At 44.0% G+C, this 19,012-nt stretch overlaps 1 protein-coding gene across 1 annotated transcript in view; it reads right to left on the reverse strand.

Annotated features, from left to right (window-relative positions):
• The window catches only part of Xpot (exportin for tRNA), a 37,171-nt gene extending 25,389 nt beyond the window's left edge, over window positions 1-11,782 (reverse strand). The window contains exons 1-6 of the mRNA XM_031349459.1: window positions 10,448-11,782; window positions 8,617-8,750; window positions 3,906-3,988; window positions 2,051-2,107; window positions 1,402-1,471; window positions 8-64 (exon numbers count right to left, since the gene is read on the reverse strand). Coding sequence (XP_031205319.1) covers window positions 8-64; window positions 1,402-1,471; window positions 2,051-2,107; window positions 3,906-3,988; window positions 8,617-8,676 — 327 coding nt within the window. The 5' untranslated portion in view covers window positions 8,677-8,750; window positions 10,448-11,782. The remainder of the gene's footprint in view (window positions 1-7; window positions 65-1,401; window positions 1,472-2,050; window positions 2,108-3,905; window positions 3,989-8,616; window positions 8,751-10,447) is intronic.
• Between the last annotated feature and the right edge of the window lie 7,230 nt (window positions 11,783-19,012).

Consider the following 19,012-nt stretch of genomic DNA (forward strand, 5'->3'; position numbering starts at 1 on the left):
GCAAGGCGAAGACTTGGGCCGCTTTGTTTCGTATGAAGGTCTTCTCTGCCTGCGGATTCAGCATCTGACAGACAAAAACATTCATGAAAACACAATGTTTTTTTCTACTTATCACTAGTTGGCAAAAAAACGAAACTAAACTTCAACATTGCCCAGATTAGTGGCAGCACAGCTGTGCAAATTTACCCACGTGAGCAAGTGACTACACAAGAATTTTTATTTCCCGCCAGTGTTGGGGATAAATCTGTATGCTAGGTAAGCATTTTACCAGAGACACATACCCCAGCTTTTTTATTTTTTTTTGAGTAGGGGGTGTTTGCTTGTTGAGTCAGGGTCTTACTTGTAGCCTAGGCTGCTCTCTCTGCCTGCCTTTCTGCCTTTGCCTCTATGTGGGAATCAACGTTTGAGCCACCAGGTTCATTCTAGGACTTGAGGTTCTTTTTTGTTTTTCCAGACATTTTTTTTTTTTTTTGACAAGGTCTACTAGGCAGCTCAAGTTGACCTTTAACTTGTTACAAACTATAGGTTGGCTGCAAAATAACAATCTTCCTGCCTCTGCCTTCTCAACACTGAGATATAGGCATGGACCCATAAGTCTCAGTCGTTAAGTTTCATGAACAGAATTTTAACAATTTGGATAATTTCTTCTAAGAAAAAAAATTCAATTGTTTTTCCTTCTTTGCTTAGATCTTAAAGGAAGGTTAAATCCGAAGCTTTATATGTTAAGTTTAACAACAGTTAACCAGAAGGAGTATGAGAATAAACAACTTATTGTTCTTGTAGAAGGCCCTCTGTAAATGGGCTGTGACAGCACAGACCAGCGCTAATGATCAAACAAAAAAGCAGTTGCTGTCATGGAGTTTAAGAATATCAATAAACTCTAGGGGCTAGAGAGATGGCTCAGCAGTGAAGTGCATGTACTGTTCATGCAGAGAACCTGAGGTCAGTTCCTAGAACCCATACTGGGCAGTTCACAACCACTTCCAGCTCCAGCTCCAGCTTAACACCCTCTACTGGATTCTGTGGATACCTGCAATCAGGCATACATACCTACACACAAATGCATATACAAATTTTTAAAATGCTTAACATTTACATTAGATAAAGAATTTTTTTATTAAAACCAAAGTTCCAGCTAGGTATGGTGGCAGGCACCCTTGATCCTGGTCATTGGGAGGCAGAGGCAGTAGTCCTAGGCCAGCCAGGGATATACAGTGAGACTGTGTCAAACAAACAAACAAACAAACTTTTCACAGCATGTTCCAGAAAGTCCAACAGTTTTGGTTATTAATACAATCTTAAGTTATTTCTGTTTCTGCCCATGATCTTCAAGACTAGCACTTTAGATATAAAAGATGAAGCGGCAGACTACCTGAGGCATGGAGTGAACAACTAGTTTACCTGAGCCTGAAGCCATGAGAGAAGCGTCTCCCTGATGAGCTGTTGCTGAGCAGTGCTTAGTTCTGAGTACCTGGTAAAGACACAACAGTCACTACATTGCAGGGCAGTGGTGGCACATGCCTTTAATCCCAACACTTGGGAGGCAGAGGCAGGCGGATTTCTGAGTTCGAGGCTAGCCTGGTCTACAGAGTTAGTTCCAGGTCAGCTAGGGCTACAAAGAGAAACCCTGTCTCAGAAAAAAACAAAAACCAAAAAAATCCCAGTCACTACATTTGTGGTCTGTGGTCTTCAAAGTAAGTCTTAACTATTAGAAATGGAGCATTCTATAGCATTCAGGGTTTCCTAAAACAATGTAGACATCCTTTGTCACAGTATTGAAGAATGCACAGATCAGATTCCTGGTTCAGTTCTCAATCAGATAAAATGACGGCTATGTGATTTTTCAGACACACTATGTTGAGGTCTGTAGTCTACAGACTAAGCCTGTAGACCGACTGACTTAGCTTGGGATAAATCACAACACGTTCATAGCCCAGAGATAACATCTACGTTTACCACCTGTATTTTGGTTTCCTCAAGGCTGGAAAAGCAAATTAAAACATCCTTTTTCAACAAACCTTGGAGAGTGAAAACAGTGAGATGGTCTTACTTGTATTTAACTTGATGCTCTAATACTTGGAAGCAGAAGAACTTTATGTGATCATCACTGAAAAAAACAAAAGATTACATAATCAGAGAATGGATTGAAAAAAACAAACACAAAATACCAGAACAACTGTGACTCTTGCCTGGCCTTCTACCGACTGACTGTTTTATTTATTTTTATTATTATCTTCTTTGTTCTATGGCAGTGCTGGGTACCTTACCCAGGGCTTCCTGAATAATAGGCAAAGGCTCTACCAATGAGCCACAGGCCCAAGCCCTCTGCTTAAAGGGATTAAGAAAGCTCTAAATTCAATTCCCAACATGTGAAAATCCCATTACATTTTACAAGCGACACAACCACAACCTGTGATACACACCCTAAACACAGAGCTTTGTTTTAGGGTCAAACTCTAATGTGGAGAGGTTCCTGGAACAATTTCTGTGCTTGACCTTAGAATAGTTAGAAATACAGGTGACAAACGATGCAGCTACAAGAGACTGATCAAATCAAAGACGCCATCTTCTGCCTACTTGAAACTTAAGCGTCCTTAGTGTTCTTAGAGCCAAACACAAAGTAAACTGGGTAGGAAGATGGGAAAAAAAAAAAAAAAACAACAACACCTGCCCATTATCCATTTCTTTAGTGTTAGGTAATACAATCAACAACTCTGACAAAATTCCTTCAGAGGCCAAGAATCTGCTCAGTCAGGATGGACACAGAGAAGACAGGCTTTGTGTGGAGACACCCACGATGTTTGGGAAAATGAGTCTCTGCACAAAGTCAATCGATAGGTTGCGACCAAACAGTACTGTGGGCACAGCACTCCAGCAACTGCAGCCAGAGGGCCATGAGCAAATACCCATGCTGCCGCCCCCATCAGCGGGCTGCCTGTGTGTTGCTGGCTAATTGCTTCTCACAAGCTTTGCTCTGCCAGTTTTTCTTTAGTAAGAAGCTAACTTAACTAACAATGAAATAACTACACAAGTTTCTATTTCTGCGAAACTGCTTGTTGCTTTTGAAAGACTAAACAGAAAGACAAGCTGCAGGGGACAGCCTTTCACATGTGGCATGGCTGCAGTGATCGGGGACAGAAGAGCTGAAGAGAAATTTGAGATCTACTTTCACTTCCACTAAGGTCCATGCTGGAAAACCTACAGGGGGGATTATGGGTATGACTACTAATGAGGTAGGTTTTTGCTTTGTTTTGTTTTGTTTTGTTTTTTCTGAGACAGGGTTTCTCTGTGTAGCCCTGGATATCCTGGAACTCACTCTGTAGACTAGGCTGGCCTTGAACTTAGAAATCCACCTGCCTCTGCCTCCCAAGTGTTGGGATGAAAATGCGCACACCATCACTGCTGGGCTACTAATGAGTTTTAAATTAAGATACCTATCTTTGGCCTGCACGGTGGCTCAAGCCTTTGATCCCAGCACTGGGGAAGCAGAGGCAAGTGGATCTCTGTGAATTTGAGGCCAGCCTGGTCTACAAAGTCAGCCTGTAACAGCCAAGGCTTGATACACAGAGAAACACTGCCTCAAACAAACAAACGGATACATATCATTGTTGCTCACCTTTACCAACTCCCAATAATCAGACAGTGTTAGTGTAGCCTACACCAGTGTGGACTGGCTCTCAGGCACACAACACATAGAAAGGAAAGGGTGATTTTACTGAAAAATCAGTTCTGGATTAGTTCAAAAATTGGTTTGATATTTTTCTCTTTTCATGCTACTCATGGTTTTCTAAAAAGTCAAGTCACTGAATCTTAAAACACAAAACAAAAAACATTTCCCAAAGAAAAAAAATGCCTCGCAGAAATGTTGATCCTTCCAGACAATATGGAGAATCCATCTTAATTACCTGTATGTCTTCTGTGCGAGAGCCTCTGCGCATACCTGCCAGGCATCTGGGGAAATCTTTAACTGCTCAAAATAAGCCAGGGCCTGAAAGATTGCAAAACAAAATAACATGATTGATACTGAGTTCTGATGCCCTGCTCACACTAAACAAAGGGTGGAGGGAACCAATGTAGCAACAATTTGGGATTAATACAACAGCTAAAACCTCCAAATTCAGGCAAAGTCCAGATCACCTCTAAAAGTAGATCAGTGACCAATTATCAGTTAGACGCTTAAGCTAGTTTCCTTACAGTAAAGGAGATGGAGCAGGAGCAACCTGTGGGCATTACTGGGTTATGGCGATGCCAGAGAAGAAATGCCTCAGTGTTTTATCAAGTGCATTAAGACTCAACCATATACACAACCATAAAAGGGCGTAGGCAGGGATGACATATAGCACAAAGCCCTCCCGCTATAAGTAGATTTCACACAAAGTAACAGAAACTTGCAACACAATGAGTAATCTGCGAGGACAAAGGGTGGCAAGTGGAGGGGAGGGAGGTGTCTTAAAAGCTCCCACCTCTAGGCTGGAGAATGCTGTGTGGGACAAGGAAGGAGGCATCTATGTGGGACAAGGAAGGAGACATCAAGGCATGGGAGCCCCTGACCTTTCCAACCACCTTTTCTATTTGGCTGTTTCCTTTATAATAGACTGGCAATACTAAGTACAGTGCCTTCCTGAGGCCTGAGCCACTGTAGCAGATTATCCAATTCATGGAAGGAGGTAGTCCTTGACTTAGCAGGCTGGCATCAGAAGTGCAGATGGTTTGATGTCATTACTGGGGACATCTCAGAAGCTAGGACAGAGGACAAATGAAGTCCCTGAGGTACCACACGGGCAGGTGTGGGTGGGGCTTGTCTGTTCTCTAAGTACTGAGGTGTAGGCAGGAGATCATTCTCAGATACACAGCTAGTTTGAGGTTAGCTTGGGCTACATAAGACTCTCTGTCTCCAAAAGTTAAAGAGGTTTTAAGCTAAAGTTGGGTATTTAAACCAAAGCTAGGGAAGCCGTGGTGGGCCGGGGTAGGGACAAGAATAGCCAGAAGTCTTTGCCATGCTTGTCTCTGGATACTGGCATCAGAATGAAATCTGTGGGAATGATGAACTCAACTTAGCCTTTACCTCCAGGTTCTTCTGCCTCACTCCTGCACCACATGGCAAGAACCAGCTTGGCACTCTTAGCATTGGTGCTGACTGATGCCCACACAGAAACAGACTGACATACGGACACTTGAGCGGCTGCAGCCAGCTCACCCAATGGTAGCTTTTCACTATTGCTACACTGCAGCATTAGGACCATCAAAACCTTCACTGTCGGGGCCAGAGAGATGGCTCGGTGGTTGAGAGCACTGACTGCTCTTCCAGAGGTCCCGAGTTCAATTCCCAGCAACCACATGGTGTCTCACAGACATCTGTACTGGGATCCGATGCCCTCTTCTGGTGTGTCTGAAGACAGCTATAGTGTACTCATACATATAAAATAATAAATCTTTTAAAAAACAAAAAACCTTTGCTCTCTCAACACTCTTTCCTCTTCATCCTCATTGATTCTGCTGCTCACACTAGTGTGAAACCAGAGGCAGGCATAAAATATTCCTATCACAGAGCCCATTCTGATGGGTTCTAATACTCTTACTCTCTTGTCTTCTCCCCTCTCTGTCCCTTCTCTCCCCATTCCCCCCACCCTCTGAGTGTTCATGGCTGGCCTCTACTCTCCTCTCTCTTTCTCTCCCTCTCCCTCTCTCTCTGCCTTTCTCTGTCTCTGCTCGCTCAACTCCCATCCCCATGCCCCAAATAAACTCTATTCCATACTACAATACAAAAGTAAAACACTAATATATCAGTGTTCTTTTCTGGAAAAGAAAATCTGTTGCACAGAGCTGATAAGATGGCTCACCAGGGAAAAGAGATCTGACTTCAACCACCAGAACCCAAGTACGGTGAAAATAAAGAACAGACTCCATCTAAGCATTGTGGCCCTGGTGGCCCCACCCCCACCACAGCACATACTGTACACACAAGTAACTAACTCATTCATTTCTAAAATGATGAATATTGGAACTTAAAAATTAATCAGATTAGCCGGGCAGTGGTATGCCTTTAATCCCAGCACTTGGAAGGCAGAGGCAGGAGGATTTCTGAGTTCAAGGCCAGCCTGGTCTACAGAGTGAGTTCCAGGACAGCCAGGACTACACAGAGAAACCCTGTCTCGAAAAACCAAAAAAGGAAAAAAAAAAAAATTAACAGGATTAAAAAAGAATGCGCTAAAAAACAATAGGGTAAGAACCAAGCCCGGTGAGTCAAGCCTACAGCTGACTCAAGAAATGACCATAGTAGGTCTGCTCAAACCTGGAGGCCAACCTGGGCTATGGCGTCAGCTTCTGTCTCAAACAAACAAATAAAATCACCAAACAGGAAGTGCTAGACATGGTGGGACACACCTATAATTCCAGAACTTGGGAGGATGAGGCAGGATAATCAGAATGGCTATGCCATCCTTGATCTCAATGGCTTATTGAAGGCTAGCTTCGGCTACATGAGACTGTCTCAAAAAAACAGATATAACAGAGCTAGCAAGATGATTCAGAATGTAAACTGATTCCTAGAGCCTACCTGGCAGGGGAGAGAGAAACACTTCTGCAGCTTGTCATAGTTTATAAATGCTCTGCCCAGGGAGTGGCACTATTAGATGTGGCCTTGTTGGAGTAGGTATGTCACTGTGGGTGTGGGCCTTAAGACCCTCTTCCTAGCTGCCTGGGAGCCAGTCTTCTCCTAGTGGCCTTCAGATGAAGTTGTAGAACTCTCAGCTCCTCCTGCACCATGCATACCTGGATGCTGCCATGCTCCTGCCTTGATGATAATGGACTGAACCTCTGAACCTGTACGCCAGCCCCAGTTAAATGTTTTCTTTATAAGAAGAGTTCTTGGCCATGGTGTCTGTGCAAAGCAAAGCAAACCCTGAGACAAGGCTCACAATGCTCTCTCTCCCCTCCCCACTCAATAAATACACGGAAAAAAACCAAGACGCTACACCCCCACCCCCTCCAACCGGTCTAACAAACGCTAAAGAAAGCAGATTGCTCAGCAGGTACAAATCACTTCTTGAGTGACTTGAGAGTGATCCCAGAACCCACATCAAAGGGGGAGGAGACTCTCTTCTCCACAAAGTCGCCCTCTGACCTCCACACACATGCCACGGGCACAGTCATACTTAAGAGAATTTCCTAAAAGAAAAGCCAGTTATGGTAGAATACTGCGGTAATCCCAGCAGTCTGGAAGTTGAAGCAGGGGGACTGCTGAGAGTTCAAGGTGAGCCTGATCTGCATGGAGAGCACCAGGCCACACAGCAAGCCTTAATTAAACAAATTGAACCGTGTTTGCAAGGTAGGCTGGAAAAAAAAATCCCTGGGACCCCACAGAGTTGAAGTGGAACAACAACAACGACAAAAAAAAAAAAAAGCATAAAGCTCGGTGGTAGAGTCCTTGCCAAGGTTCAATTCCCAGTACTATAAAAACAAAAACCCCCAAATCATCTGACACTTATAAAACTTTTAATTATAATCAGCATGCAACACCAAAGCAGACTGAGGTTAAGACTGTAATGTTTCAGCTACTTTGAAAGCAGGTGGTTTAAATCCCTATGAAAATAAAACCATTTATATACAAAAAGACTGGACTTCTAGGGGTCTTTTGTTTTGTTTTGTTTTTTTTGAGACTGTGTCTCTATGTACTGTTGGCTACTCTGCTAGACCAGGCTAGCCTCAAACTCAGAGATCCGCCTGCTTCTGCTCTCCAAACGGCTGGGATTATAGGTGTGCGCCACCACTACCTGGTTTTGACTGCTAGGTTTTTGATGTTCTGAATAGATGCTGACACCTAGATTCCTATTATCTGCTGTTTTTGGTGGGTTAGGTCCTTCTTATCAGCACAGATATGTATCATATCAAAAACTGCTTGGGAAGTTGTTTTTTTTAAAGCATGTAAAAGTCAAACAAATACGGCTCTAATACATAGTGAGATTGTTAACTTTGGCTCATTTATAACTCTCCTTCCTTTGATCCTAAACTTCAGAACATTCACATCTTTAAAAACTAATTAAAGGCTTGTTCTTTTAGAGTTTTCTTTTATCATTCAGCTACAGTATTTATTAGACTTATACACTACATTGGGTTTAGTTGTTTACATTAATCCAAATATACCAGCATCTCCTAATGGATTTCTTGTCACAAAATCGTTTTATATAACTTAAGGTGTGGTATATCAAAGCTGCTTATTTCCAGTCTGCAAAGACTAAATAACAAGGAGGCTCACCAACTTCAAACTTGAGCAACTTCCAGTCCAAGGTGAGCAACCACAAAGTGAAAGAGGCACGGCCTACTACAAAGTTCTCTGTCTTTGTAACTGTGTTACAACGTTGCAACAATTAGCAATGTCCCATGTTGTACAAAGACCTGCCTTAACAGGTCAGATTTCAGAATGCTGGCCCAGCCAATTTAACAAAAATCAATCACAACACTTGATGTGTCAATATTCAGAACATGTCTCAAATCTGTCTGGTTTTATTAATGTTTATTCAAATTATACCTCTACTACCAGGTGTGTTTGCTGTCTAAATCCTCTAATGCATGTTTGTGGTTGCATGCTTTTAAAAATAATTACATTGACTTACTTACCCTTTGTCTAAAGTCTGAATCGGCATTTGGGTTTAACCCTAATAGAGCCTGTTCATCCATCTCTGCTGCTATTCCTGGAGTTTTCCGATCACAACAAACGTGGTTTCTAATCCCACAGAAGAATCCACAATCATCTGCACACAGAAAACAAAAGATGATTATCTAGAATATAAGAAATGGCCAAAAATACACAGCTCCTGAAGAGTCAAAGCCCACCCACCTCAAGCTAACAGAGCCTAGACCTCACAAGAATAAGAGTGGACCCTGTAGCACACAGCGGCATCATTTTGCAGACTCTAAACAAGTACACCATTGAAGCTTTCAGGTGGTATTGTCCTGCAAAGCTCCCCAGCCAAGTATAGAAAGTAATTCTTCTAGAAACATGCATGAAGTGTGGGGGGAGGGGGGTGGGGTGTGTGGGGGATGAAAACAATAGATTCCCCAAAGCTCTCTGGCCAGCTACTCTAGCCAAACTGGTACACACCAGGTTCAGTAAGACCCTGTCTCAAAAAAATAAGGAGAGGCAGAGTTTTCACAAATATGTGAGATAAGGAGAATAAGCAGCATGTATTATTACATGTATGTAATTGCCAAAAAAGTAAGTTATATAGTGAAAATCAACAGAGGAAGACACCTAATCTGGACTTAATTGCCTTCTGGCTGCACATATATACAAGCACACATATAAGCACATACAGATATATCCTTATATTCCTACTATAAAACTATACATCTTTTTTTTTAAATATTAGAGCCACAGAGAACTTAAAGACATGAAGAGGTGAACGGAGGTCTCGTGCAGCCTTTTAGGAGTGGTGAAGCCAGGGCCAGGTTGCAGATCTTTATACTTTTCTGTTTCCCTTGATCTTTTTGGAATAAAAAAAAAAAAATCAGGATCTAAGCTAAGCCTGTCCTCTGCTTCTTCACAGCAACCTTGCAGACCACAGGAAGGTAATCTAGGTTCCTACTGCAGACAGGATTAAGATACAAACACTCTGAGTAACCCCTGACCATTCTTCATGCTCCTCAGAAAGGCCAGCAACGCCTGCCACATTACACCGTAGCTCTCAAGTACACCCTATTTCTCCTCCATGCACATCCCACTCTTTTTAGCTTCCAGGCTAAACCCCGAAAGGCCTTCAATATTCAACTTCCGGATTACCTCACAAAACAATTCAGCTCTGACCCTCTACTCTCTGATCCTATCAAAACAGGATTATAACCCCTTCCACGTTCTGCCATGTGGTTTGGTTTCTCAAAACAAAACAAAACAAACAACAACAAAAAACCAACCAAACAAAAAAAACAAAAACCATTGTGAAACATGCATGCATCACTATGTTCCTAAAATTTAAAAACACAGGTTTTAGGGTTTTAGTGCTCTGAGTTTGAACTAGTGAGATGGCTCAGGGATAAAGCCTCTTGATTCCCTAGATCCATATGATGAAAGAGAATTGTGCATGTACACAGCCCATGTGCACATCCACACATGCACACAGCACTTGTACACACATCTGTATATACAAGATAAGTTATGTAATTTTTAAGTCCTAGATTTATATTCCAGTCCTATAAGTAAAAAACAAAAACCAGCCAGGCGGTGTTGGTGCACCCTTTTAATGCCAATGCTGAGGAGGAGAAGCGGGAGGGTCTCTGTGTTCTAGGGCAGCGTGGTCTATTGAGTCCCAGAACAGCCAGAGCTACCCAAAGAAACCCCGTATGAAAAAAAAAAACAACCAAAGCAAACACACACACACACACACACACACACACACACACACACACACACACACACCAAGAAAACCACTCAGTCACTCAAAGTAGCACACACCTTTTAATCCTACTGCTTGGGAGGTGGAGACACCGGGATCTGGGTCTATCTACATATGGATGTTCTGGCTAGCCAGAGCTACAGTGAGATTCTGTCTCAAAAAAAAAAAAAAAATTGAAGCTACGAACAACAAAAGTATGCATTCCATTCTGTCAGCAGGAAAAGGGGCAAAGTCCTAAAAATGACTACAATGTGTGTAAAGCATGCCTCCAATAGGGTATAAATTTAGAGGTATGGAACACAGGATGCACTAGAAACATTCTTAAAGTAAAAGTATTATTCCTCTGATAAATGCTCAGAGGGAAAAGTCGGTGTAAGGATGTCTGTAAACCCTGACTGAGAAACCCTCTAGAGTTCCTTTAAATTAATCATTGCTTTGGGGAAAACTGCTTAAGCGTTTTGTCATTCACACTAATGTTGAAAGAGGAAAAAAAAAAAAAAATAAGAGGCCCGGCTGAGCACATGCTCAAGAAAACAAAAAATCCTCAGCAAACCTGTTATAGTTATCCATAGAGAAGGAATCCCTCACAAACCTTCGCCCTCTACACATACGGGAAAAAAAATTAGACCAAAATAAAACGAGATGGAAAATCACCCACCTGTGAATAAAACACAGGGTTAAAAGGTAACAACTTATTAATAAAGACTGGGAAAGGACGCTTAGTATTCTGACCTATACAGAGCCTTGCAGGCTTAAACATTGTTACAATATGGTAAACATTTTATACCACCTGCAAAGGCGGATGGGGGGGCGAGAAATACAAGTAAAATAGGAAACCTCAATTTTTTCCTCAGCCATTAAGTCAAGAAGAATCAATGTGGAAAATTCCTCCACACCTACTTAAGCCTGTTTGAGATCAACTTAATCTTTCCAAGTTTTTAACATCAAGTTGACAAGTCGCTTTAATACAACGTAACTTCCCCCAGTGGCAACTAATTAAGGTTTCCAAAAAGTACTCGTTTTTCAGGTTACAGGGATACATCACGCTTCTCCACTGCTGCAAGACTGTAAAGAAGCAAAGAGGGGAAAAGGCTGTCCCTGCTGGCAAATTACTACGCAGAAATAATACTTTTCTCCTATTTGTCCCGGGGTGCGTAGTGAATCAACTTTAAGGTCCCTACAGCTCAAACTGGTGGGACGCACTCTAAAACTATCACAAATGGGGTTGGGGGCAGCCTCCTAGGCCGGCCTCGCCCCCTATCCTTCGCCCGGATCCCTCCCTGGGCGAAGCCTCGTGGCCACTCGGGTGATGAAACACCCGGCAACCGGCAGCCACGCACTAGGGACGCGGCCGCCACCGATCGTCCCCAACCCCAAGTCCGGCTCGCCCGGCCACGTAGGGTCCCCGGCCCGCCGCCCTTCGCCTCCAGTCACCATCACTCCAATATCTCTTCCTCGCCTGCACTCCCGAGGGTCGGCCAGCCGCAAGGAGCGGCGCCGTACGCAGGGAGCACGGAGAGCGGCCCACGTCCTTGTCGCTGTAGTCCTCCAATACAGCCGCAGCGCTAGCGCCGGAGCCGGCCGGGGCCGTGCTCCTCTCGGCGCTCGCCGTTCCCCGGGCGCCTTCTCCTGCGTGGCGCGGAGCGGGGCGGGCAGGTTGGCAAGCCGGCGGGCGGAGTCGGCGGCCCTGGAAGGAAAACTGCGCAGGGGCCCGCTAACGCCGTCGCTGAGTCAGCGCGAGGCACGCCCCCCGCGTCGTGCCGCGCGGACCCGCGCCAGCAGCAGCCTCATGGAAGAAGAGAGTAGACGGCTGCCCGCGGGCTGGGCCCGGGGGACTACAATTCCCAGCGTGCAACGCGCATGGGGGCGCTTCCGAGTGGAGGACCTCACACATGCTCCCGGGAGCTCGCGGGGGCGTGGCCGACGGGCCTGTAGTGCATGCTGGGAGAGCGCATCCCGCCCTCCTAGCTACAGGTTACCGAGGCCCTTTAAGCTTTTAACAGACCGACCACGTTGCGCTCTACTTTGAGCGTCTGCGTGAGTTAGTTACTCCCCACTTCCTCCAGAAGGGCCTGGTCAGGTGGCAGATAGCTTATAGTGCCGAGATCCTGAGATTGGAAAAGTGGATGTGGTTCAAACCACGTGTTGAGTCAGTTGCTGAATTCCTTTTCAGTGGTTCCACTTGTCAGGAGTCCGGAAGCTTAAGGATCTGACAGTTTTGAAAAATACACTGTGTTTTTATTTACTTGTTTTGCTTTTGAGGTAAGGTCACACTCCATAACCCAGGCTGGTTTTCACTCATCTTTCAAGTTTCCCAGGCTGGTCTAAACCTCACAAATCCTGGAATTAGAGGCATGAGTCACCATGCCCAGTTTAAATATTACTAAATTTGCCTACAAAAGGGAAGAAAGTGAGAGAAAGAGAAGAAGAAAACCAAAAGCATTCTGGGTGACGGTTGCGATTACCATTAATCCCAAACTGAGGAGGCAGAAGCAGAGGGGAAACATTCTAAGTCCCGTGCTTACATTTGCTTTGTTTATTTGATCCCGAGCTATTGTTAGTGTGTGGTAGCAGTATAAGCTCCAGCAGCTTCATCTAAATCCTCAGCCTGCTCCTCCTTTATTGTTGGCATCGTGTGTGTTACTTTGGGTAGAGTGGGACAGAACCAGCCTCAGAGGGTAAGGTTTGGCTAATTTTATTTAGAGGCAGGAGCTCACTGTGTAGCTCTGGTTAGCCTGAAACTTGCTGGCCTTACCTATTCTCTTGCCTCAAATTCCAGAGTGCTAGGGTTCCAAGTTGCCACCAGGTCTGACGATTTTATGAATTAACTTTAATAACGTGTTAAACATATCTTGGGTGACGCTATGTCTGGGGATACATGAACAAACATCTGTTCACTGCAGATAGGTACCCTGATATGGTAATGATGACAGACCATAGTGAGGATACCACAAAAGTCAAGTCATTGGTGAACCAATGGCTTTTACTAGGGTTACTTACAGGAGCAGAAATGACATAAAGACAGCGGCCTCACCATGCCTACCTTAGTATGAGTGACAGATCACCTGGCGTGTACTATGTAATGGGAAGACAGGTGGGAAAGGTCCCTGGCAGTTCAGCTTGTCTAAAAGTGTGGGAGAGAGAATGGTTTTGTTAATCTGATTAGTTTTGGGGGAATCATTGAGTTGTTTACTTCCTGAGTTTAAAGAGTTTATCAGGAAAATGGAAGGAAAACAATACAGTGCACCCAACATGTAGATTTCATTTTGTTTCTTAGAAATAGTATTCTACAATGTAGCTCTGGCTGTCTGGAACTCACTATACATACCAGGCTAACCTTGAACTCACAGAGATCCCACTACCTCTGCCTCCTTTCCAAGTACTGAGATTAAAGGTGTGTGCCACTGCATCTAGCTCAACATTTAGACTTAATATCTTATTCAGTACATGCTGAACACAGGTTTACTGTAGTAAGAGCCTTGCCTCTAGCTCCCACTAAAAATAAGCCAGGCCTGCTCTACAACTCTGTGATCCAAGGTTCTTGGGAAGCTGAGGCAGGAGGATCTCAACTTCTAGGCCAGCCAGAGCAAAATAGCTATACCCCATCTTTAAGAGTAAATTAAGAGGTCTAGGGATAGTGCTCAGTGGTAGAATGTGCTTGCCTAGCATCCACCACCTTCCTTGGACCACAAAGAGCTAACAAAACTTGGGGGTGGAGTGAGGAAGGAACCGAAGAAGTAAAATAAAAATTGATGTTACCACTTAGCAGCTTCACTTACTTACTCATGTTACAAAAACTCCTTCCCAGGGGAATCCTAAGCCCATCTAAGATCAAGCCCACCCAGACTCCATCAGAGTTCAGTGTGGGGAACCCGGGGGTTTATTGGGATTACCTACAGAGCATGAATGAGGGGTTACTTACTGAGTGTGGGTGCTCCTCTCCTTTAAAAAAGCTGCTCTGGAGAGTCTTTACCCATCAGGGATGATGGCTTCTGTTGTTTTATAACAAAACCTATTTTACCAACGAAGACTCGGGAGCCTGCTAGCTCAGAGAGGCAGAGAAAGCACCCAGCTGACCTTCCTCCTCAGCCGATGTCCCACCAGGAATCCCCTCCCTCATGCTGTCTCAAAAAGCCTCCTTCAAATTGAATGTCCTTCCCTTCTACTTCCTGTGTGTCTCTCTATCTGTCCTCCCAATACCCACTTACTCTCTCTGTTTTTTTTCTTAATAATCCTATGTTCACTTTCTGTCAACTGGCTGCTTGCTCCGCCTCTTGACTTTATTTAATCCTGTTTACAATATTCAAGCAGAAAGCTCCTGGATTAAAGGTGTGGGCCAAGGCCAAGCCACACACAACTAAAAACACGTTTCCAGTAAATAACACAATCTCAGGGTTCACAATGTCATTAAATAAACTGCACCAGGCTTCTCTTAGCCGCATAGATGAAACACCCTTCACCCATCAGCCTTGCTCCACCTACATACACTAGCCCCTCCCCTAGGCCAGTTTGGACAGAGGTATGTACAATAGGTGGTAAGGGTTGGCTGCACACGCCAAAGAGAATCTCCTGGCTTTACCCTCTATGATTTTTTGCAAGCCAAGTGGGCCCAGATGAACTCCCCAAGATGGCCATAGTTTGCCTAAGAGGACATTCCTGTACAACAGCTGACCATGTTCAAGATGCAGCGTTTCATGCATAGCCTTTAACCTTGTATAACACCTTTAATTGTTTTAAATGTCAGACTGCAGGACTAGAGAGATGGTGTCAGATCTCATTACAGATGGTTGTGAGCCACCATGTGGTTGCTGGGATTTGAACTCAGGACCTTTGGAAGAGCAGTCAGTGTTCTTAACCACTGAGCCATCTCTCCAGCCCCAAGAGTTACTCTTCTTGAGGACCTGAGTCTGAATCCTGCTAAGGTCTGGGTAACTGTTGCCTGTATAGCCAACCATTTTATGCTGTTACTTATGTTACAAGGAAACTTTCTCACCTGTCCTTACTAGGAACTTCTTTGTGCCTGAATTAACTGCTAACCCAAATTCTCTTATGTTCTATGCTTTGGCATTCTTGGAAAACAATCATAGTAGAGGACAATTAGAATGGCTTTGTATAGATTGCCACAGTGAGCATGGACTCAAGACCTCCCTGGGAATTGACATCCTATTTGGCAGAAAGAAGCATGAAATCCTGGTTGGCAAGTTGGCACATGAATGCTAGGCAAGTCAAGTTGCACCCTGCCACCATCGAATGACCCAACCAATGAGGACTGGATAACTGTACAACAAAAACATGTTCCCAAGGAAGTCACCTGTCCCTAAATCCTGATTGGTGGAATAACTGGGCACAGATGTTTGTGGATTTCAGACTTAAAAGCTCTGTAGGTCACTGCTTAGCTTCTGGATCTAGATTGCATCCCCGATTGATCAATCTTGGGGTCAGCCCAGTTTGACTGAGATGGGTGTCTGAGTGGTTTGTGTGGTGACTCCCAGATCTCACAATTCCCAGCACCCACATTAGGTGGCTTGCAACCACTTGTGACTTCAGCTCCAGGGGATGAAAACCTCTAGCCTCTGCAAGCATACACACACACACACACACACACACACACACACAAACACACATACAGAGGATTAAATTGCGTCTTGAGTCTAGCATAGACTGGTCCCTTTCTCCAGGTTGAATGAGTTATTGCATGAATATTTACGTTAGCTGTGAGACTTAGCCATCACTAACTCTGGCTTAAGAGGCTCTGCAATGCATATTTCACTTCTCTTCCTTAAGAACTATTACGGCTGGGTGGTAGTGGTGCATGCCTTTAATCCCAGCACTTGGGAGGCAGAGGCAGGCAGATTTCTGAGTTTGAGGCCAGCCTGGTCTACAGAGTAAGTTCCAGGACAGCCAGGATACACAGAGAAATCCTGTCTCAAAAAAACCAAACCAAACCAAAACAAAACAAAACAAAAAAAACAACAAAGAATTATTACAACAACGTTTACTTGTCTTCCTCATTTATGAGAATTTCCTTAGGCATTATACAAAACTCTTGTTTTGTATAATAATATATTTTATAATATATATATTGTATATATATTGTATAATAATATATTTGTATATAATAATGTATAATGCCACGGCTCGTCTACAGTTCATTTATTGAGTAACATTGGCCCTTTCCTACAGTTCAAATGGAATTTACGAATTCTCTTCCCGTTTTGTAAACTCATTCTTTCAGAGTAAATAAGGAAGTTGTATTAGTCAGGGTTCTCTAGAGTCACAGAACTTATGGGTAGTTGTAAAGGAATTTGTTGATGACTTACAGATTTTAGTCCAACTCCCAACAATGGTCAGCAGCAGCTGTGAATGGAGGTCCAAGCAGTTGCTCAGTCCCACAGGGCAAGCAGGCAAAGGATAGAGAGCAAATCTTCCTTCTTCCAATGTCCTTAAGTAGGTCTCCAGTAGAAGGTGTGGCCCAGATTAAAGGTGTGTACCACCACATGCCTGGATCCGGGACTTGCTTTGTCCCAGATGACCTTGAACTCAGAGATCTCCTTGCCTTACTCTCCTGGGATTCATAGCTACTGTGCCTCAAGATCTCCATGCCAAGGTCCAGATCAGAAACTTGTGTCTTTCAGCCTCCATCTTAGGGTGACAGGTGAGCCTTCCAATTCTGGATTGTAGTACATTCCAGATATAGTCACTTTGACAACCAGGAAGAGCCACTACAGAAGTGTTGTATGGACTCCAACTAGAGAAGACCTGAGAGGAATACTAACATGACTGTCCTATTTACTGGCTGTCCTGCACGTGACAGGATACACACTTTCTCATCTCAGACAGTAAGATGATGATGGCAATCAGCACTTGTCCTTTTAGCGGAAGGCATATAGCTTGTGACGTCACATCTTGTTAACACATTCGAGCATGTGTTACGTGGCAGATGTAGTTCTAAGCATTTACACCTTAGTCCTCACAGCCACTGTGTGGAGACAGATACTTTTTTTTTTCAAGACAGGGTTTCTCTGTGTAGCCCTGGCTGTCCTGGAACTCACTCTGTAGACCAGGCTGGCCTCAAACTCAGAAATCCACCTGCCTCTGCCTCCCAAGTGCTGGGATTAAAGGCGTGCGCCACCACTGCCCGGCTGAGACAGATACTATTAATCTCAAGTTTTATTTTTTATATTTTATTTTGTTTTTATTTGTATGTCTGTATTGCATGCCTTGTGTATGCAGGTGCTCAAGGAAGCCAACAGAAGGAGTGGGACCTCTTGATGCTGGAGTCGCAGGCAGTTGGGAGCCACCTGACAAGGTTCCTCTGGAGGAGTAGTAAGGACATAGGACATCTCTCCAGCTCTGTTCTTTTTTATAGATGAAGAGTCTGGAGTTCATAGATGTCAAGTAACAGATACCTGCTTCATAATTATAGTCTACTCTTAGGAGTGCTGTCAGCCCTGCACTCTCATGCAGGTCCATTACGACAGGTGACATTACAGAACTGTGCTATGAACTCAGTTCTTTCTATAAACATGCTCAGAAGCCTTTTTTTTTTCACGACGTTGATTTTTTTTCATTTTCCACTTTGTTGTTGTTTTGTTTACACATCTTCCCACTCTTTTTGTTTACAGACGCAGAGTCTGCTAGGTACCCCAGGCTAGCCCCTCCTGTCTCAGCTGGGATTTCACTGAACCACCAGTCTTCGCCACTGCCGCCCCTTTCTTTCGGTCGCTGGAAGTGCTTGCAGGAATATGGGAATGGTACACCTTCAACCTTCATTGTCTTTTCCCATGTGTCCCACTGTAGGGAAAACTCAAGAGCTAGCATCTCCATCACTTTACTCTCACAGATGAAGACACCGACTCTAAACTCATTCATTGCTCAGAAGGGAAGCAGGAAATTGGTAGTCTGGACTCTCTAAAGAATCTCTAAATCTCTAAAGAATCTAGTCTTTAGTAACCATATTTGTTCATCAGCCTCTGTGTAATGCCTTCTCCACTGTCACTCTACAGAAATGCCTACCAGTGTCTCCGTTGGGTTGGTCAGAACTCTCTAAAGGAAGAGAAGTGATCGAGGGAATATATATTATATTTCTATATATAAATATATTATAAATCAGTGAATCAAGATATATGTATGGATATATACATGGATATATATTATAGATCAGTGAATGACTATACATACATATATACATGCATACATGCACATATACATACACACACACACACATATGTACTGGCTAGTTTTGTATGACAAGTTGACACAAGCTGGAGTTATCACAGAGAAAGGAGCTTCAGGTGAGGAAATGCCTCCATGAGGTCCACCTGTAAGGCATTTTCTCAATTAGTGATCAAGGGGGTAGGGCCCTGTCTTAGTCAGGGTTTCTACTCCTGCACAAACATCATGACCAAGAAGCAAGTTGGGGAGGAAAGGGTTTATTGAGCTTACTTCCACATTGCTGTTGATCACCAGAGGAAGTCAGGACTGGAACTCAGGCAGGTCAGGAAGCAGGAGCTGATGCAGAGGCCATGGAGGGATGTCCTTTATTGGCTTGTTTCTCCTGGCTTGCTCAGCCTGCTCTTTTATAGAACTCAAGACTTCCAGCCCAGGGATGGCACCACCCACAA

This window comes from Mastomys coucha, unplaced genomic scaffold (assembly GCF_008632895.1).
Source record: "Mastomys coucha isolate ucsf_1 unplaced genomic scaffold, UCSF_Mcou_1 pScaffold4, whole genome shotgun sequence".
Taxonomy (NCBI): Eukaryota; Metazoa; Chordata; class Mammalia; order Rodentia; family Muridae; genus Mastomys; species Mastomys coucha.